This window comes from Apaloderma vittatum, unplaced genomic scaffold (assembly GCF_000703405.1).
Source record: "Apaloderma vittatum isolate BGI_N311 unplaced genomic scaffold, ASM70340v1 scaffold6859, whole genome shotgun sequence".
Taxonomy (NCBI): domain Eukaryota; kingdom Metazoa; phylum Chordata; class Aves; order Trogoniformes; family Trogonidae; genus Apaloderma; species Apaloderma vittatum.
Genome location: NW_009735745.1, coordinates 142,826 through 164,407, shown reverse-complemented (window position 1 = coordinate 164,407; position 21,582 = coordinate 142,826). Strand labels below are relative to the sequence as shown.

The window sequence follows — 21,582 nt, the reverse complement described above, 5'->3', positions numbered from 1 at the left end:
CTAACCTGTTAGTGATATCATGTGTGCAGCGCAGAGCAGAAATAAACTACCTTAGTGTGTCTCAAGGAACACGTGTAACATTGGCACAGATTATATGATGTACTTGGTTTTCGGGAGTTTGAGTATTGTTTTGCTTGCCTTAATGGTACCTTAGCATTTTTATCTTAATTTTCATGCTGATTTGTACGATTTAATTCTTACTGTTGATTGTCAACTATCATCAAGTACATCAGGCGTCTTCAGGAGACTTGAAAACACTGTTGGGCCTCCTGGTGGAAGCAGGACTTGAACGCTGGCTTCCATTATAGGAAGAAATGGTGGTAGTTGCTGATGGAATGTATAGATCGTTGTTGAATTTTGATGTAGGAAATATAAAAGTTGTAGTAGTTAAAAAGCTAGCTTTTATGATCTCTAAAGATTTTGCTGAAGTGTTATCTTACTTTCTGATATTAAAGGTCTTTTATGAAAGTTGTTTGCTAATTGAGTCTTACTTTTTGTGTTTCTCTTTGCAGCTAAACCAGGTGGACGGGTGAAATGTCAGTATATTTCTGCTGTGGATAAAGTGATCTTTGTAGATGATTATGCAGTAGGATGTAGGAAAGATCTCAATGGCATCTTACTGTTAGACACAGCTCTGCAAACGCCTGTTGCCAAACAAGATGACGTGGTTCAGCTTGAATTGCCGGTTACAGAGGTAAGATGTGGAGAGGGAAAGAAAAAAAGAGTATGTAAATAACTCAGTCAGAAATACTGAAACCAGTTGTTTGATCCTGAGTTTCAAGTGTGATATTAACAGCATGTAATGGAAAAGTTTCTCACTTACTAGCTGTCTGTCACAGGGCAACAGCTTCTTGCAGCTATCCATATCTCAAGCAAATAAGAGCTTGCCTCATCAAGAGCACATTATTTCAGACAAAAGAACTTTTCAGTGACAAGAAATAAGGATTCATTTCCGGAGATTTGTTAGTGCTTATGTTTGGAATCTATATGCACTTCTAGAAGTCAGTCTGGACTGGTAGGCATCCTAGAATTTTTTTGTGTTGGGCGTTCAGGGGAAAAAAAAAGACAACTAAAATCAGCTAATATGGTGTTGTTTCATGTGAAGAATTAATGCTGGAATATAACTTTTCTAGCTAGGTTAGTTGGCTGAAGAAAAACTCTTTCACTGCAAACCTAGCTTCCCTTGCATCCCTTATTTGAAGTATTGCAGCTGTAGCAGGATTCTTCCTGGTTTGAGACAATATAACCAAGCGTTTAGTATAACTTTGAGGCAATCTAGTATATACATTGTTGCTTAAGAGTGTATTGCTTAGGATTTTATTGCATTGGTTTACCTTCAGCTAGCATAGCATTTGTTAAGTGAGGTAGGATGTGCATTCTTATTTTCAAATGTTGCCTAATACAAGATAGCTAACAATTGCTTCTGTTCTAGGGCAGTTGATGATAAAGTAAGTAACTTTCACCTTTGTAGTGGTTAAGAGCTAGTAAAGTAAGGTAAATCCGCACAATGATTTTGGTTACAAACGAGTTTAATTCTTTGTTTGGGAAAAGCTTAGAGCATCCGCCAATGATAGTATTTAGAATAATGCTTATAGTTAAGAAAAATACCATAGATTACTAGATCCATATTCTGAATCTTTAAAGCATTCTGAGAAAAGAGCACTTCCCACTCATCATTTCTGTGGGAAATGATGCGCCACCAACAAAAACTTATCCTGAGCACTGATTTAAAATCTGAGACACAGATACAGCCTTAGCTAGGTGACTGATTTGCCATAGGGGGCTGGTTAGCTCAGTCAGTTGAGCGTGGCGCTAACAATGCCAAGGTCGTGGGTTCGGTTCCCGTTCGGTCCCCATTTGTTGCCTGATCTAGTCAAGAGGTGGCTTCCCTGGCGACAGGGAGGCTGGATTAAAATGACCTCTAAGGTCCCTTCCAGCCTTGGCCATTCTATGATTCTAAGTCAGATTTTTCTGTCTGTCTTCCCCTGAACTCCCCAAGGACGTAACCAAGTGGCTGTTTGACTCATTCCGTCTGGAGCAGTTTGTGGCTGTTTAAAGGACTGGCTAGCTGTTGTCCTTGGGAAATATTTCCTTTTGTTTGTAACTTGAAAGATTTCATATAACATTTTTCTGATGCTAGCCCACCTGACACAAGTGTAGAATTCTCTGTGCTTTGTAAAGCTTGCCTTTAAATGTAAAAAATTTAAAGCTTGCCTTTAAATCTTACCTGTTGACATGAAGTTAGCAGGCAGAAGGACAAGCTAGAAACAAATGGGACTTGAAGAAGTCTGTAGTTGGATCTCGAAGAAGCATTTTAAGAATTTCTAGATTCTAAACTAGCCTGCGTGATTTTCTGTTTCATTTTTCAGCTTCATTATACTAGTACAAGTAACTTACCTCTGATTTAGTTTTAGCGTTGCTTTTCTTGTCATCTACTTTTCTTAAGATACAAAGCTACTCAGAAAAATATCAAGACTTTATTCTTGCTCTCGCTTTTTGTCTCTAAAGCTGAATTAATCCTTTTGAAGGGAAAACATTGGATGATAGACATCTCGTTTTCGCTTGGCTTTAATATAAGTTCTGTTGTAACTTTATATCACTGACTTGTTTAACATTTGGTAATACTGCCCTTGAGGGAGCTTGTAATTGCTATGCCTGTTGTTGAAGTTTATCCATTGATTGGCCTACAAAGTAAGGTTTGGAACTGCTTACTCGACCCTGTGTCTTTTAAGGGAATTATGCTGATATAATATATGATAAAGTAGAATATGAAAAATTACATTTCTTGGAGTAATGAAGTAGGTGTAATTCTTGTCTATAGTTATTCAATATAGATGCTAACCTTTCTTGCACATCTGCATTTTAGGCTCAGCAGCTGTTATCTGCTTGCATAGAAAAAGTAGATGTTTCTAGCACAGAGGGATATGACTTATTCATCACACAACTGAAGGATGGTTTAAAAAATACCTCACATGAAACAGCAGCAAATCATAAAGTTGCAAAGGTAAGAATTTGTCTCCATATGGTCTAACATGGATTCCCAAGTCTAATTTCCTTGGCTACTGTTATTGAAGCAAACAAAATGCTTGACTTGGTGTGTTGGATTTTGCTTGAAGAGGATGGAATGCATTATGTGTTCTTTAGTTCCTCTGTGTGAAGTTTCACTTAGGAGAACAAACAAGCTTAGTTTCTTGCTGATAGACCCAATAAACGAAACTGAGCTTAAAATATGAAGTTATTGACTTTCCTTGCATTATGTCCATGCTGCTTTTGTGTGTCTATTCTTGTATTATTTCTTGAAATCAAGAGAGGGTGCGAGACGTGGTTGATTTTGCTTTTGATGTGTTTGTCATCTTTTTGTTGTTTAGATGTTAAAAATTTAAAATATAAACTAGGAACTTTTGTCATTATTTTAGTGGGCAACGGTTACCTTCCACCTTCCTCATCACGTTTTGAAGTCTGTTGCCAGTGCCATTGTAAATGAACTCAAGAAGATAAATCAAAATATTGCTGCCTTACCTGTAGCATCCTCTGTGATGGATAGGTTATCTTACCTCTTACCCAGCGCACGACCGGAACTTGGAGTGGGACCTGGTCGATCTGTGGACAGGTATATTAAGACAAAATAAGTGACGAATTTGACCCCTTAGTTATATCAGAATAAGCTCTTATATGACTTTAATTTATTTACCAAAAGAAATATTTATTTAATATTTATTTAATATTTATTTAATGTTTATTTAATGTTTATTTAATGTTTATTTAATATCTATTTAATTTATTTACCAAAGGAATTACTCCTATTCTGTACTTTCTTGCCCTTATCCATACCGCTAATTAATTGTTTGATGCACGATGTATTGTGCATATTACTAAACTTACAGAAACCTTCATGGGTATCACAAGACTGTTTTGTTATTTGAAACTGTCTTTAATGCCAGGCAAATTGGCTGTTGCTTCATCTCTTTATGATTCAAGTGATAATGTGTACGCGAGTAACCCATTACTTTGAGACTAATTAGAATACTGATCAATCTTCTAAGTCTATAAAATAACTTTGTCTTTGGAGTTTCTGTAGAAATATTATTTTGCAAGCATATTATCATTTCTTACAGCAGAAATAGTTTAATAAAATTGATGTAATCTCTTACTTCCTCTCCCCAAGCCTCCAAGTCTGCATGTACATTGTCATACTTTATTTTTGATAAGAGCTCTCCCAGATCTGTCTCTTAAGATGGTAAAATGTCAAGTTAAGAAAGCCCTTATGTGGGTGTTGCAAGAATAGTTTACCTACTTGGTAGAAAATGTTTAATATATTCATTCTCTTATAAGACAGCAAGAATCATCTAAGACCGAGAGGCAGAAACAAGAAGTAGGCACTTTTCTGTTGAGCATCACTAGTTTCTGAGATGATACTGGAGAATGTCAAGGAAAAGAAGAGTTGATAGTTGTTTTACATGTACTGTTTCAGATGAGGGACATTCGCTGAGTGAAGGTGGAAATGAGAAGAGCTTCTTTTCTCCGTAGATGTTGAGTTGCAGAGGAGTTAATATTTTATTACTTAGTTTTTATGTGAGTGACGAATGTTGGGGGAGTTTGTACCATGTATTCGTTGAAGCCTAAAATATCACTCTGGAGTATTTTTAAATATGCATATTCATATCTGTTCAACTAATAAACCCAAATTTTTGCAGTAGTTGTCATGTTAAAAAAACAACCTAAGGTCTAGCAGTTCTGTTGGGCTAGATTCTGCATATTTCCTAAATGCAGAGGAGCTTTGAATATCTGAACCTTTCCTGCAGTTAGATCGAGTAGACTACCTGGAAGCTTATTTTATTTATCTTGCTTTTAAGGCCTATAGGTTGTTGTATTGCTTTGTGTCTTTAGCTGATGATGTACTTGTAGCCACCCAAGTGAGAGAACTTTAACTTTTCTGTAATTGTTAGTGATAATTTCAAGTGTAAGTTCAAACTAACTGTGGTATTTTTAGCGGTTAGTAAACACTGAAAATATCTCATAGATAGTCTACTACTTTGTCCCAAGTGCCAGTTTTTGGATAACGTAGATTTTTTCTCCTTTCTAGGTCGTTGATGTATAGTGAAGCTAACAGACGGGAGACGTTCACTTCATGGCCTCATGTGGGTTATAGGTGGGCACAGCCCGATCCTATGGCTCAAGCTGGGTTCTATCACCAGGTACAAGATTTAGTTGTTCTAATAATTTTGTTCCCGAGGTGAAGGTTTGGGGAGCATGGAAAAAGTGGTTTGTGTTTTTTCTTTTTGCACCATTTAAGGAATCCATTAAAAAACAAAAACCATAAATAAAAAGTTTGTCATTCTGCACTTTTAATTTTTCAAGTTTCATTTTTTTTTCCTGTGCTTTGAGATTGCATCCTTTTTTGTACAGATCACAGAAAATGCTGTTCTGAACTTAGGCATAGTGTTTGATACTTAAGTGTTTGATACTTAAGTATCAAATTGATCTCCATTAAACAACAATAGTAAAGTTGTTGGTAGTTGGTTTTTGCATAAAGTCTCTCCCTCCATGTTAGATTCCTGAGTAAATATCCTTACTCTGTATAAGTAAAGTAAAAAAGCACTAAGCTGACATTGGAGTTCTCTAACTGTACTTCCCTAGTGGGGCCTAAACTGTGATGTAATAAATGGTCGTAGCTCACATTACTAAATTATGAAACTCAGTGAATAAATACAACCTCACTGTTTTATTCCACTGCTTTTGTTTACTTCCATTTTTCATTATTTGAAATTATTTCTACTGTTAAAAAACTGTTTACACTATGGATTTAGATAACAGTGGCTAGGCAGTGTGCATCATTTGACGTCGGTATTGTCTGCCTCATATCAACTGCAAAGCCTGATAGATGCAAGTGGATAGAGTTTTTGGAGAATTTCTTAAGCTTGTTCAGGAGGAGAAACGCAGAGAATTCCTATGTTAGAATTGCATCTGCATGTGCCTAAGCATATCTTGGTGACTTTAAATGTGGTCATGAAAATGCTAACTTTTAAGAGAAAGGAAATTTCCATTCTTTTTTAATCTATTCCTCCAGCTAGTAATAACTGTTCTTTGTAGAGGAAGGATATAGAATGCTTTATATTCCAGCAGACTGAAGGCATAGTAGGAAGTATTTAACGTGTGTTTTTCTAAGCATGCAGTTTTTCTACGGAAGTTCTAAATTTTTTGAACCTTGTGAACTTTTTCCAAAGAGAAAAAAGTCTTAGCAGTGATGCTGAGTTGTGTTCTGTGTCTGTGTGATTTTTTTTTTTCCAGTGGCTTGCACAGATGTTGGTTCTGAATGTCTTCTATAGTAATGTGTTGTATCTTTTTTTTTTTTTGAATGTGAAATGCTGCCACTTTATAGTATGTAGTTTGTGGCCTTTTAAATGTTTGCGATGCTTTGCTATGCCACTAGAAAAAGAGGAGGACCTTTATTACCTAGTTGGTGTTTCATAGTACATAGCTATAAAAATTTCAAGTGTTTCTTCTTATTTTAATAGCCTGCTTCATCAGGAGATGACAGAGCCATGTGTTTTACCTGTAGTGTGTGTTTAGTATGCTGGGAGCCTACAGATGAACCTTGGTAAGTTTGATGGTGAAGTCTTAATTTTGTACTGAAGAGGTTAGGGAACTTTGGAGCACAAAGATCAACAGTATCTCAAAGGGATTTCTGGTGAGTTTAGGGAGTGTCACTGACAAAAATGGGTTTCCAGAATCATTCTATGGGACAAATCACAAAATTCCCTGTACTGTGTAATACTAAACCCAAGAAATTGCAGTTGATTATAAAATCTTGATTCTCATTTGCTATTTTATGTCAAATTGTTCCATGTCAAAGTTGGCAGTGAACATTTCATTACTAGTTTACTGAGAAAGCTAAAATTGCGCATAGTGCCAGAAATTATCTTAAAAGGATTCTTAACATAATTTTAGTCTTGATTATTTGATAATTTATAATCATTACTTGAACATATCATATTCTTGACTTGCCAGAGATTTTATGTTGTAACATTATCTTCATAGTCTTACCTCCTCCTTTCCTTTGTTAGTTTCGAGACATTTTTAATCGTGTTAATTGTTCTCTCTCTGCTTTAGGTATATATTGAGATTAGAGCAGTTTTATTCGTGCTTATTGGTCCATGTGTAATCCAGGACTATTTTCAGTTTTGATTTTTGTAAGTGTGGATGCAAAAGTGAAGGCAAGAGACATTGCTTCATTTTTATAAGGTTAATTATAATAATACCTCGTAACGTTGAAATTCTTGTGTATGTTCTGTATAATTTCATCTGTGCTTTTCTTCATGAGGACGTGATGGGCTACTGCCTATAGAACAATTATTTTTTTAATGGACTAATTATATTAAAAGCATCGTATTTAGATTCCTCCATTTGAATATGAATATCCATTAAGTGATCAAAGGCTTTAATAGAGTCTGCTGTTGAGAAACAGCAGGGAAAGCTGCGTCTGTAGCTTCAGAACTCTCTTGTAGGGTTGGCTGCAATACAGTTCAAACAGTTGACTTTCAGCTCTACTTCAAGGACTGAGTTTGTGTGTGATGAATATATTTTCCACAGTAAGATATCTATGTTTGCTATGTTTGTTTTTAATATGAAAAGGTCTGAACATGAGAGACATTCCCCAAACTGCCCATTTGTCAAGGGTGAGCACACTCAGAATGTACCTCTTTCAGTCACGCTGGCAACAAGTCCAGCACAGTTTCCCTGCACAGATGGCACTGACAGAATCGCCTGCTTTGGATCTGGAAGTTGCCCTCATTTTCTAGCTGCTGCAACAAAACGAGGAAAGATCTGCATATGGGATGTTTCCAAACTTATGAAGGTATACAATATAAACAACCAGTTTTTATTAACTAATTACTGATTAAGCATATCTCGATTTTAACCAAAGACTTCTTGTGGGTTTTGTTGTTACTTCACAGGTCCACTTAAAGTTTGAAATCAATGCATATGATCCGGCTATTGTGCAGCAACTCATGTTATCAGGAGAACAGAGCTCAGGGGTTGACTCAAGGAGACCAACGCTAGCATGGCTAGAAGATTCATCTAGCTGCTCAGATATACCAAAATTAGAAGGAGACAGGTATGCTAATCTACCAAATGAAAAATATGAAATGCTGCTGTGTAAGTGGTAAATGCCAATTAGTTAATCCATGCTTTACTTTGTGAAAAACAAGATTGGTAAGATTTATTTTTTTCTCTTTGAGATAGTGGTTAAGGGGGATTTCTTTTTTTTTTAATGCATATCTGTACACAGTTCAACACTTAAAAAACAATAATTAAATTTTTATCTTTAAAGCTGATTTCATTTTATACCTGCTGCTTCAGTTTTTATACTCCACTAAGAAATAACAAATCTCATTGCTGCCCTGTGCTAATGTTCCAGAGGCAGAGACAAAAAGAGAAAGGAATATAAATTTTGGAATAGCTTTTCTTTTTAGTTTCTTTTTAGTTATGATGATAGAAGCTCCATCCCTGGAGGCATTCAGGGTCAGACTTGATGGGGCTCTGAGCAATCTGACCTGGTTAAAGCTGTCCCTGCTTGCTGCAGGGGGATTGGACTAGATGACCTTTAAAGGTCCCTTCCAGCCCAACACATTCTGTCATTCTATGCATTTCAGATTTTGAAAGGCTAATCATGGACTTCTGGAACCTACTTTTCTTTGATTGCTTCTGTGTGATTTCTGATTATGTCATTCTAAAATCAAATTATATAAATGTGCTAAGAGTTGATTTCATTTTGTACCTTTAACACATGCATACAGACTCTAAACAATTAGACAGTCCTGTTGCAACCTTTTTTGTAAACTAGGGGATATGCCAGTGCTTAGGAAGCCTCCTGTGAGAAAAAGCAGTATTCTTTCATTTTGTGCTTTTTACAGTCTGTTACTGGAAACTCCTTTCTCATGTTACCAAAACTAAAACAAAAGAGTGAATAACTTAACGATACTCAGGACAAAAGGTGGGGAGTATTGCTAGTTTTCTGAATATTTCTCCTTAAACTTCAGCATGATGAAAAGTAACAGTGTTGCTACATGCACAGGAAAGCAACTCTTTGGGTTTAAGCTTGGTGTGATTCCTGCAGTCCTGCAGAGTGAATATTAAGCTTGGCCTTCTGAAGAGGGTATATAGGAGTATGGGCAGCGTCAGAGTGTGAGGCCTAACAGCTGCTGGGGCCTAGACTTTAACTATAGCTTTAAGGGCTATAAACTCCTTGATCTGTAAAGATTTGAGACAATTCTAAGAGCTGGTTAAAGGCTAGTGCAGTCAGTACAATCATTCTATTCCGACCTAAGCATCTTTCACTTCACTTAATCTGTATGAAATTTACTTTCCCACTCAAGGGGAAGCTGGATGACAAAGTATTGAATTGTGTACTGCTTTGTGAAGTGGAGGTTGTTCAGGTGTGAGCCAACAAAGATCTATTTTTTGGGGTGTGAGGAGGAAGCATGAAATTTGGGGAGCTGACTTTGTACCTGGAGCTAGAAAGGCATTGCTGCTCTCCTTATGTGTAAAGAGCCTGGAACAGAAAATTGTTTCTTACATTGAAAAAGCCAGGTAGATGTATGGAATTTTGAGGAACTTGTAAGAAGATGTTATCGGTTTTAAGAGGTTTTGTTTGCTTGATTTTGATTTTCTTGGAAAGACTGGCTTTCATTTTGTTTCTATTTATGTCTGAATTGTTGGGAATACAGTAGTAGGATGAGGCAGAGAGAAAGCTGATCTACTTGATTTGTAATGGAGGAAAAAAGCCTTTATGTGGTTAGTGTCTGTGACCAACTCATCAATGAATGTACAATGCCGACTAAAAGAAATGCCACGTTATAATGCAAACTGTGTTTTTTACTATTTTTTATATTTAAAAATAAGAATGGAGCTACAGTGTACATGGTGTCATTTGTGCATTCTGTTTTTTCCAGTGATGACCTACTAGAGGATTCAGACAGTGAAGAGCACTCCAGATCGGAATCTGTGACAGGTAGATAATATGTGATCCATGTAATAGTTGAGAGATCAGGAAGGAAATTGTTCTTCTCAGGCCTTTAAAAAAGCTCTGTCAAAGCTAATGATGTTGTATTCACTGTATTAGAAAAAGGAAAAAGATTTGACCTTGAAAGCAAAGCCAATATTTAAGTCACTGTTTGTGTTAGAGAGATTACATACAGGAGGAAAGAAAAACACCACTTTGTTGGTTAATAAATGTTTTATTTGACAACAACCATTGCTTATCTTGCTGTCAATAAAACACACAATCCAGGTCAAAAGAACTTGGAATGAGAACAAATTAGAGCTGTATGAAAGCCTTTAAATTCAGGGAAATCCTGTATCTGGATTGCTTCCCTGTGGGTAGGCACTGTGTATTTCTCTTCCTGAATAAAGATTTCATATGGAAGCAGGACAGTGCCATGCATGGCTTTCTTGTGTTATTTTCTTAGAGAATGAATCAGAAATTTTAATGAGAGGAAGTATTACATGCTTATTTTCCATAATCTAGTTTACATCTTTGAGTAAGGATCAGCAAATGGGGAATAAAAAGAATATATGCATGTGCATATGCACAGGGAAATAGACTTAAGATGTAAAAAGGATTTTTTTCAACAAAAGTATTAGCAAAGATGGTGCTCTGTCATTTATGCTTAAGTTACCTCTTAATCCAAGTTGTATTGTGTCCTTTTTAATCTTTTAAATCCCTATATTGCTTAATTGAACTCTTCTGATTCGTTGTTATTATTGCAGTACTGTTTAATTTTATCAGGCTGTCTTTAAGTTTTTACTGCGTTTTGTTTTATAATAGCTTGGCGTTCTTTCTATTAGGTGATCTGTTACATGATGCAAAGGACCAGATTATAGAATAAAATGACATATTTTTCAGATAAGAATGGAGAATGAATCAGCAGAATTGTAGATTTTTGATAGTACTGGATTGTCTAGGAAGGAAGGGGAATAATATATAGCAGAGTAATGAATTGAGTTGATTAATTAGTTGGATTTCAATATGGTGGTCCAGCCTAAGTAGAATAGTTGGTAGAAAGATAACACTGTTTACTGGGAGTCTTGATATGAAGGCTAATGTCGTTTTCTCTTTGCTTTCGCACTTGTTGATAAAATTAGGAGAACCAGTAGTCTATGGGGAAGGAATGGGCCTCTTTGATTGCTTCTTGACTGTCAAATCTTGAACATACGGAATGTTTTAACGCTGAAACTGTAAAGCAGTGACTTTTTGCTTAATTATGAGGATAATTCTGTAATATATGCAATGCGATTACTTTTTTTTTTTTTACTTATGTTAAACATTTTTGTTTTAAAGGGCATACATCACAAAAAGAAACTCTGGAAGTCAGCCTTGACATAACAGCTCTCAGCATTCTTCAGCAACCGGAAAAACTTCAATGGGAAATTGTTGCAAATGTTTTGGAAGACACAGTTAAGGATCTAGAAGAACTTGGGGCAAATCCCTGTCTGGCCAACTGTAAGAGTGAAAAGATGAAGGAGAAACATCTAGAACAACACAACATTCCCTTTCCTTGTTTATTAGCTGGAGGTCTACTAACATACAAATCACCTGCTACCTCTCCTGTTAGCAGTAACTCTCAGAGGTCACTGGATGGCTTAAGTAGGACTCGAGGTGAGAGTGTCTCGGAACAGGGATCAACTGACAATGAATCCTGCACTAATTCAGAACTGAATTCCCCTCTGGTGAGGAGGACTTTACCTGTGTTGCTGCTATACAGCATTAAGGAGTCTGATGAAAAAGCAGGAAAACTCTTTTCACAGATGAACAATATTATGAGTAAAAGTATACATGATGATGGTTTCACAGTTCCGCAGATCATTGAAATGGAGCTGGACAGTCAGGAACAGTTGCTGTTACAGGATCCCCCTGTGACTTACATTCAGCAGTTTGCAGATGCTGCGGCCAACCTAACTTCTCCGGACTCGGACAAGTGGAGCTCTATGGTTCCCAAGCCTGGGACTTTGGTTCAGTGCCTGCGTCTGCCAAAGTTTGCAGAGGAGGAGAACCTGTGTGTAGATTCAATCACTCCTTGTGCAGATGGAGTTCATTTGTTAGTAGGACTGCGGACTTGTCCTGTCGAATCTCTGAGTGCAATAAATCAAGTAGAGGCCTTGAATAATTTAAATAAATTAAACTCGGCACTATGTAATAGAAGGAAGGGGGAACTAGAATCAAGTCTTGCTGTAGTGAATGGCACGAGTATTGATGTTATCCAGCATGAGTCACCAGCAGATGTATCAACTCCTTTAATAATTCAGCCTGAACAGAGAAGTGTTAGTGGTGGATACCTAGTGCTTTATAAGATGAATTATGCCACTAGAATAGTTACTCTAGAGGAAGAACCGGTAAAAATCCAGCATATCAAAGATCCCCAAGACACAATTACCTCAATGATTTTGCTCCCACCGGATATCTTGGATAATCGAGAGGATGACTGTGAGGAGCCTGTAGAGGAAATACAATTAACTTCTAAAAATGGCAGTGGGAGGGAGAGAAGATCTGAGATCTCTACTCTTGGGCACCTGGTAATAACTACTCAGGGAGGATATGTAAAAATACTAGATCTGTCGAACTTTGAAATTCTGGCCAAAGTGGAGCCACCTAAAAAAGAAGGCACTGAGGAACCGGATATGTTTGTCTCTGTGATATACTGTTCGGGCACAGACAGATTATGTGCATGCACCAAAGGTAAGACTTTTCTTTAGATTTTTTTTATTTGATGCTTGATTTGACTGTATTTGGATTATATTATATAGTGTTAGAATCTAAGTTTCAAAATAGTGATAAGCATATTCTGTTGAATTTATGTACAGTTTAATTCTGTTCTAGGAAGCATGAACTCATTAATTCTTCATTTTAAATGTAGCTTTTAATCTCTAAAATGTTAAGAACTCTTAGGTATGTCAAGTGTACTGGTAAATTTTTTCTTGTAGAGGCACAGATTTTCTTAAATCCAAACCAAATAAAAGTAATTATTGTATGCAGTTATTTCTGTGCTAGATGTCCACATTTCAGACAAATGTCTCATCTGTAATTGGCGATATTCAAGAGGGATAGAGAAGATAACACTTTTATACCTTATTCCAATGGTCAGTTGTATCTTCTCTCAGACAGGGCGGCTGGTTCTGTTTCAGCCTTCTGCAGTTCTTTCTTGAGCCTAAGAGCCAGACTGTTCATGTGGGATTGTTAAATCTTTTTCAAAATGAACACAAGACATTTTAGGGATGGGGGCCAGGTAGAAGGAGAGTATAACTCAAGTCCAGACAACTGCTACTTCATACAAGTCCCTAAACTGCACATTAGAGTGGTGGAAATAGCTCTGAGTGTTGTCCAGCGGAGTTCCTGCGTGCACTGATGTCTCCTTAGTTCTCTGCACTTGAACGCAGCTCTAGTGGAAAAGCTTTGCCTCTCAGGGTGGCTAAACTGATGGGCTGGTTCACACAGTGCAAACGAACTCCCACCAATATCACATTGAACTTCATCTCTACTAGAAGAATTTGAAGTGACACCTTTCCTCCTTTCGTTTTGGTGTCATGTTGATTACACAGACCTCCTATGAGTGGTTGTTAAATTAAGATTTGCCTGCTCTTTCCAACAGGTAAATTCAAACTTACTGTAGAAATCCCATGTCTGTTAAGGGCCCTGTGTTTATCACTTAACTACAAAGAGTTTTAGCAGTGAGTATTTTAGATTTGCTTTTTTAGTATGGATAAAAACATAATATATTAGCAACTAGTATTATACCATATCCATGTCATAATGTTTTTACCTGTACTTTGCTGATCAAACTGCAGTCTCTTTAAAAAAAACAGACCTTGCTAAGGTTTTTTTTACTGTAGAATTGTACTGCTGCTCATTTCTGTCTCACTTTGCATCTATTCTATCTTTTAAACAGAAGTTTAATGATAAAAATTAAAGGGCTTATTGTTACTGCACGTGATACTTCATCATCCAGTGTTAGCATGTGGTAGTTGTATTCTTGTAGCATCTGGTATTGTCTAACCCTGTTTTGGGACTTTGCGTGTAGTATCTGCAGGCCAGTTGAGCTGGGAGCACTCATTCTGTGTGCACAGGAGTATTTTTCTTCTGCCTAGATAACCACTACTTCTGTTACTGACTGGAGAATACTTCATCTTCCTCATAATAGACAAGCACATCATCCTGCTTTTTCAGTAAATATCTCTGTATTTATTCTTTGGGAGTGTTATAATATCCATCTAGTAGTTTAAAAATAGCTTTGCGATGACTTCTTTTGTTTTTGCTGCCTTTAAGATGACTGAGATTTTGTTTGTTTTCTTTCTTCTGTAGTCCTGTATGTCACAGGTATCCCTCTGCCCTCAAGTTTCTTCTTTTGAACTTAGTACTTTGATAACTCAAAAATTTTATTATTCTTATCTTTATTTATGTCTTATCTATTCTTCTCTTTAATTTACACCCTCTGCACCTGTATTTAGAACTTGATTTTCTGCTCTGCAGCCAAATTGAATGAACTTCAGAATTTTTGTTGTTTAAATGTCTTTAGAAGCTTTCAGTTTCTGTTTCTTTTTAACATTACAGTCACTTCCTCTGCTCTAGTTTTTCTCATCTTCAAGAAATTAAGTCCGAAGCCATCATACATATTTAAAGACCATTAGAAGTCTGGATTTCAGGGTCTGGTACTATGTAAGTCTGAAGCTTCAGAGTCCTAATGTTTATGCAAAAATAGAAAGCTTTGTAAAGATCTTGTAAAGACTCGATTGCAAATATTTATAAATAATAACTACTGCGTAAAATTCAAGAATGCTAACTAAAAGAAAAAAACAAATAAAAAAACTCAATTATTAATAACTTTTTTACCCTATATCATATTGTACAGTTGAATAACTTGATGTAAGGAGTAGAGTTTGCATTACTTTTGTTGGGCTGAATTGTAATCATTCCTTAATCCTTTTGCTTTAAGTGGGTAAAATTGCTTACTTATCTCCTAGGTGGCTGAAAATTCTTTTTTGTATTACTATAATTTTTTTCTTAAATGTAGTTTTCCTAGGCTTCTTCCAAAATCACTTTAAGGCCTTTGCTCCTCTGTATTTATGACCATAGAATCATAGAATAGTTTTGGACCATAAAATCAGGGAATAGTTTTGGTTGGAAAAGACATTTAGGATCATCTAGTCCAACCATTGACCCAGCCCTACAAAGTCAGCCTCTAAACTGTGTCCCTAGGCATCGCCTCGCTACAACCTCCTTTCAGGTATTCGCAGAGAGTGCTAAGGCCTCCCCTGAGCCTCCTTTTCTGCAGACTAAACAGCCTTGGTTCGCTCAGCTGCTCCTCACAAGACTTGTTCTCCAGACCTTTCACCAGCTTCATTGCCCTTCTTTGGACACACTCCAGCACCTCAGTGTCCTTCTTGGAGTGAGTGGCCCAAAACTGAGCACAGGATTTGAGGTGCGACCATGTATGGGTTTTTACCTGCAGTCTGACAGCACTAGGAAGAGGACTGTGAAAGTAGAATAGTCACTGATACTTTCAATGTTAATCCTCCTAGCAAGTAGCCTCTAGTGCGACAGCTGAAGAGAAAATGTTAAGTAGAATATTTGGAACCTACATGCACTGGAAAGGCTTGAATAATTTTGGAAAGCTATTCAGGAATATGAACGCTTATATTCTTTCCTGTTTACTTGTTTGTATGGTGGGAGTAGGCGTAGAGGTACTTTAATGTCTGAAATTTTTGGATGCAGAATACCTTTTTTTCTGCTACTCCTGCTTGTTGACATATTATTTTTATTGGTAAATCATAGAATTTTTCCTGTAGCTGCCTTTAAGATGTAACATCCTTGTGAAGGGATATCTCAGGTTTTAAGAGGCTTTAAATAAAGATGTTTTAGACCTTCATTCGATGTCATCCATCTTTGTGAGTTGGAAATAATAATTAGTATCCCACTTCACAATGTTATCTCTTGTTGTCAGCTTCAGGTCCTTCTCTATTTCTCAATCTGAAGTTGACTTCTGGGGGAAAGTGTGCAAGTATATTCTTGTTTTCAGTTCAGTTAAGCAAATATAGTGGACTTTAATCTCTTTGTATTCTACTTTCTTCTCACCTTGGCCAAGGTATAGTTAATATTCCCTTGATGTAGTGCTTTGCATGTTATCCTACAGGATTTTTAAATGCTTTGTCTTGTATCATTAATAAAAAAGCAGCTTAAATTCTGCTCTTGTAGCATCCAAACTGAGTAAAATCTTTATTATAAAACTGTGCAGTAGGCCGGCAGGTATTTTTCTGGAATAGGGTTACAGCTGTAGGGTAGCTTTCTGATGATTTCTGAAGCCTATTGTCTGGTGTTTAAGATGATCACTTAGAGGCTGTTTTGGGTGCATAAATTTCCAGAGTTGTCATTGGCAGTTGTCATTGCCTCCTTTATATCTGTTTTCATCTCATTATATCTCAGATTTTAAATTACATTCCTTCAAAGAATTACTTAAGGAAACACACCATCGTATGCATTCTACTGTTTCTTTTGTCGAGTCTCTTTTGGATTGTTTCCTTAGTTTAGCTGCTTAGCCATGTTTGCCATTCAGGCAATTTTGTTGAACTTTACTTTAGAATAGGGAATGAGGTGGAAATACTCCTTTTCTATCTAACATAAAGGTGCAAATCTCTGCTTGTATTTTGTATTGGCAGTTTTGAAAATTGTACATACTTGTGGCTGTGTAAATATTTTTAAAAGCATAAATAAGGATTGTAAATTTGCTGCCTTTGACCACCACCATGTTCTCCCCTGTCAAGTTTTGAACTTCAGTGTCTGAAGCTCTCTGAAAAAATACCATCGACTAGGACTGTAAGGTGGTATTTCGAAGAAATGCTACAAGATGTGGGAATTTTATGGTGATGTGGTGAAGCAGGTATTTCCCTGCCAGACTGTCTCATTGAGTAGGTGTTAATCTGTACGATCTCTTTGAGTACTTGAGATTTTTCGAGGGAGTGAAACATTCCTCGATAGTGCTCACCTGAAATTTGCAATTTAATTCTTTTCACAAGTCTACTTTTTCAATGTCTATGAGTAAAAGTTTTGAAGTAAATAATTTTCCTGTTGAAAAAGCCAGTATTTGTCTTTGCATTACATCTAGCAAAAAATTTATCTGCTGAAAGTCAATATGATTTTTAAGAAGTGATTCTTCAGTAGTTCCCTAAATTAATTTACTTATAGTTTTTCAGTTTAATTGCAGTTTGGAAGTAGTTTAGGGAAAGCTGAGGGGTGGGATGGGAATATGATTTTCTACTTGTTTTCATCATAAAAAAGAACTCTAGTGCTTTTTCATTCTAGCAGTTCTTTTTCTACCTAATATTCTTCAGAGTCAACAGACAAGACTACCAGCTCCAGTTGAAGTTTCATAAACAGCTTCTTAGGTGTAGCAATCCCTAGATCACAGTGTATCAGTTCTCTCAGCTGTTGTCTCTGAATTAGACAGAGCTGTAAGCTGTAGAAGCACGAACACTGAATGTGCCCCATCATGTGCATTTGTATCTTACTGAGTGTTTTACACTTTGATTTATAAGCCCTTTTTTTTTAGGTATCCATTCTGTGATTATTCTTTCTTTAATGTTTTTTGTATACATAATTCTCCTAAATCATTGTAACAATAGTTGTGTCCTAAAACATTGTAAGAATAGTTTTTCTAGTTTCTCCACTTTGTTGGAAAAAGGGTTTCTTCAGACTGGAGTTTATTACCTTGAAAGGGAGAAGTCTGTGCTGCTATTTCTTGTGGCGAGCCTGGCAGAACTGGGTGGCACTTGCGTGTGTTTCAGAACTGATTCCCACATATCTTATACCTTTCAGTTACAACAGATTTCTTGCTTTCGAGTTGTATACAGTGTATTAATTATTCTCTGTGGCTCTTTTCTGATTTTGTTTGGATATCTTATTTGTCTCTTGCATATCATGAGGCTTTGCCAGCCTTACATGCTGGTGTATTTGAAGTTCAGGAATCAATTTAGTGTTTTCAGTTTTCTGCCTTCGTAGGCAATGGGGTCTAATGGGATGAGAGAGAGGTCAGCTGTTTTCCACATCAATATTAGTGTTGGAAGTGATGCTAGAGATCATCTTCAAGTCAGAATCTATTATATTTCCCCATTCAGAAGTAGAATACTCATCAGAGTGTTTTCAAAGATCTTCAACATGGAAATTCTACAGCCTACTCACAAAATTTCTTCTACTGCAAGCTGTCCTTGACATTTTTTTCTTCCCATAGTCTTTAGCCTCTATCAGCTTTGCTGATTGGAGTCATTACTATCCTTTATGAAAAATGCAAAATGATTGCTTCAAAAAAGGAGAGGAAGACACTTTGTTTAGGTACTGTCCTCCTCCAACTGTTGATTTTCTTAAGCTGAATATCTCCAATCCTTTTAAATTTTCTTCAGGGGCTTTGAAGGAGAAAAAAAACTCCACCCTTACTCTTTCCTCCCAAAAGACCTGCTCAAGTCAGTCTGTGTGTTTCTTGGTGAGATACCCCAAACCAGGCACAATAATTCAACAGATGTCTTTGAATGGAACACAGAAGAATTCCTTAGCAGCTCTGCAGTCTGTACATACCGTGTGTGCCTATACGCAGTGGGATGTTTGTGCTTTTGAGCAGGAAATTGAGTCGGGTTTATCTTCTGACTCACAAGGGTCCCTTTTACAGAACTGCTGTCTAGCTGATTTTTCTTCATTCTGTAACAGTACATTTAATTATTTCATGCTTAGGCATAGTAACTTTCACTTGTCCCTATGTAATTGCATTCTATTTTTTCGTAAGCCGTGATGGAATTTTACAGCTGAAATCTCCGAGAATAGCTTAATTTCTGTTGGAGGGAGGTTTTTGGGGAAGTTTTCTTGGGGATATCTTTCAAGTGTTCTGGACTAGTCTGTTTAGAGCTAACCCTTTCTTTTACAGCCTAGTGGTGAGAAAGGAAAGGAATACGGCTAAGTTTTCTGGCAGATAGCTTCCTGAAGCATGGCTTTGGTTTTTTAATTCCTTTAACTATTCGGATATTGTTCAACTATGTCCTTGTGTTGTGATCTACTGTTGACAATTGTGTCACTCTTCCAGACTTCTGCCAGAGTGCAGGATGCATCCAAGATACTGAACATTTCACCAGATTGTCTTTGACTGCATTGGCCTAGTCTCTGACATGTTCTATAACTTGTGCCAATGCTGCTTTCCTGGAACCAATAACTGTTTTGCCAGAAGGAGAGCTGGGATTTATTTGGAGGGATTTATAATTCTTATGCTCTGCTTGTGTAACCCACCAGTTTCTTGAATCCCAAGAAAATTACAGATTTTAAATACAATTCAGAAATAAATTAACAATGTTTCAAATATCTTACCTGTTATTTTTGGGAGGTATAGTGATGCTGGTTTCCGATTATTCTCTGTTGTAATTGCTGGCTAAGTCAGTGTCAGCTTTCATATCTTTTGGTAGTGCAACAGAAGCATTTATTGCCTCTGTCAAAGTGATGCAAGCAGAGGAGTCTTCAGATGAACTACTGCTTACGATGTTTGCTACCTGGCTAGAATTAGAGAGCACCAGACAAGTCACTGTTTCAGCCTAGGAGTCCATACCGTAAGCCAGCAGTAAGGCTGAAAAGAAAGCGGTATTGGCTCTTGCACAGGTGATTTTTTTCCTGGCACTTGACTGTAGGAACTGTGATATCTTTGAAACAAATCATTAAGTATGTATCATCGGAAGATCATCTTTGGATGTTCTAGCAGAACAAATGCCTCCTTTGTGATACAGAAGCAAAGCCATCCTCAGTGTTCTGCAAAACATGCGTAAGCACTGATAATTTTACAGCCTAGTGTGGAGGGTTTGGGCTGGGGCGGCCACTGAACGCTGACAGATGCTCTCTAACCCCTCTCCGTCCCCAAATGGGAAGGGAAAGAAAATGAGGCAGAGAGACTTAAGGATTGGAAGAGAATACTAAATAGCTTTCATAAAGCAATAAAAAAAAAAATGAACTAGATACAAATATATACAAAACTGATATCGAACCCGACTTCCCCCCTCAGTAGCATTCCCCACTAATGCTGCAGACTGGGCAGGTACTGGGGGAACCCTAGGCCCAGTGGCAGAGGGGAACTGGGCGCAAGAGCTGGATTCAGGAATTCAGGATCAGGACCAAAGGCAGAAGACGGATGGAATCCTCCTCAGATGCCAGGCATTTAAGAAGAGAGCTTAACCCCTGTGATCTCTCAGCTTCATACTGAATATGACATAAATGGAATGGAATATTCTTGTTGATCACCTGTCCTTTCTGCTACTCCCTAGAGGTGCAACCTTTTAGTAGCTTGCGACCCCTTGTACTTCCCGGCACCCCTAGCATGGCACACAAGATGCAGCAGTGACCTTGGTCACTAGAGAAGCGAATATAAGCAAGAGTGTTTCTACATACTAATCCTTGGCAGTAACGGCAAACATCAGGCTTTATCGCTCCTAGTAGTTGACGTTGTCTGCAAAAACGCGATGCTAACTTCTGAAAGTGCAACGTCTTGGAAAAGACTGAGCTGAAGAGTAAAGTCACTGAACAGATTTGGTTCTGTTTAGCTCAAACCAGGACAGCTAGTACTGTGTAACTCAAGTTCCTGATAAGCTTCTTCACAGAAGCTTTTTAGAAACAAGTATGAGGAAGTGAGGTATCTGAAGACTAGTACAGTATTTTTTCTTAGAGAAGAGCTGGTGTCTTTCAGGCATGCAAGGATTGTGACTCTTCCTATTGTAGTATGGATAAAATACTAAGGACATTTTTTGTTGTTGTTAATTAGTGACAGAAACTCAGAAACTTGGTTTGAGAACCAAGGTTTTGTTTCTTTAAAACCAAACTCTACCCAGGCATCTACCTTCCTGTAGAAAAACCCCATCACTTTTTGAATTTCTTCAGCGTTTCTGCTACTGTGAGCCATAAAACTAACAGATGGTGCAAGTCTGTATGTTGAATGTCCAATGCATGAGGGTGTATTTTATTTCCAGGACAGATTACGTGGTTTTGATCATTGATCTTTGAGCAGTAAAATAAACTGAGGTTTGGCTTATTACCAAGTGGAACTGTCAAGGTCTGTGTTTTCTAATATGTCCCTAATTCTCTTTGTTTGAGGAAAAATGCTCATTTATGAGCTGTTTAGTTTCAAGGAAACTCACTGTAAGTGATATTTGCTAGAACTACTTTTTTTCCCCTCTGCTCTTGGGATCTATCTGGAATGTATTTTTCTGCACCAGGAGTGGGTGGGTTGGGGCCAAGAGAGACAGCACAGGCTTCTTACTGGATCTCAGTGAGAAAAGGCCCCACCAATAAATGGCTTAATTAACTAGCTGATTTAATAAAATAGAATGCAAAAAGAAATACAGATAGTGAGAAGTATCAAGTATCTCAGGTCACTTCAGATGCTGGGAGCCCTGCTTTCATGTAGCATTCCTGGATGGATATTCCCACAGCATGATGTGCAGATCCTGTCCATGGAGTGGTTCTTCCTTTTTTGGTCAATTGAGCTGTTATTTTCTTCTTTTTATTTTGTCTTGTTA

The 21,582-nt window shown here is 37.2% G+C and overlaps 1 protein-coding gene across 1 annotated transcript in view; it reads left to right on the top strand.

Moving 5' to 3' along the window:
- Nucleotides 1-517: 517 nt before the first annotated feature.
- BIRC6 (baculoviral IAP repeat containing 6) overlaps nucleotides 518-21,582 on the top strand; it is a gene marked incomplete at its 3' end in the record, with an annotated part of 161,345 nt that continues 140,280 nt past the window's right edge. Inside the window, exons 1-9 of the mRNA XM_009876696.1 lie at nucleotides 518-694; nucleotides 2,867-3,004; nucleotides 3,417-3,610; nucleotides 5,084-5,195; nucleotides 6,516-6,598; nucleotides 7,633-7,855; nucleotides 7,956-8,116; nucleotides 9,954-10,012; nucleotides 11,342-12,736. Coding sequence (XP_009874998.1) covers nucleotides 3,537-3,610; nucleotides 5,084-5,195; nucleotides 6,516-6,598; nucleotides 7,633-7,855; nucleotides 7,956-8,116; nucleotides 9,954-10,012; nucleotides 11,342-12,736 — 2,107 coding nt within the window. The remainder of the gene's footprint in view (nucleotides 695-2,866; nucleotides 3,005-3,416; nucleotides 3,611-5,083; nucleotides 5,196-6,515; nucleotides 6,599-7,632; nucleotides 7,856-7,955; nucleotides 8,117-9,953; nucleotides 10,013-11,341; nucleotides 12,737-21,582) is intronic.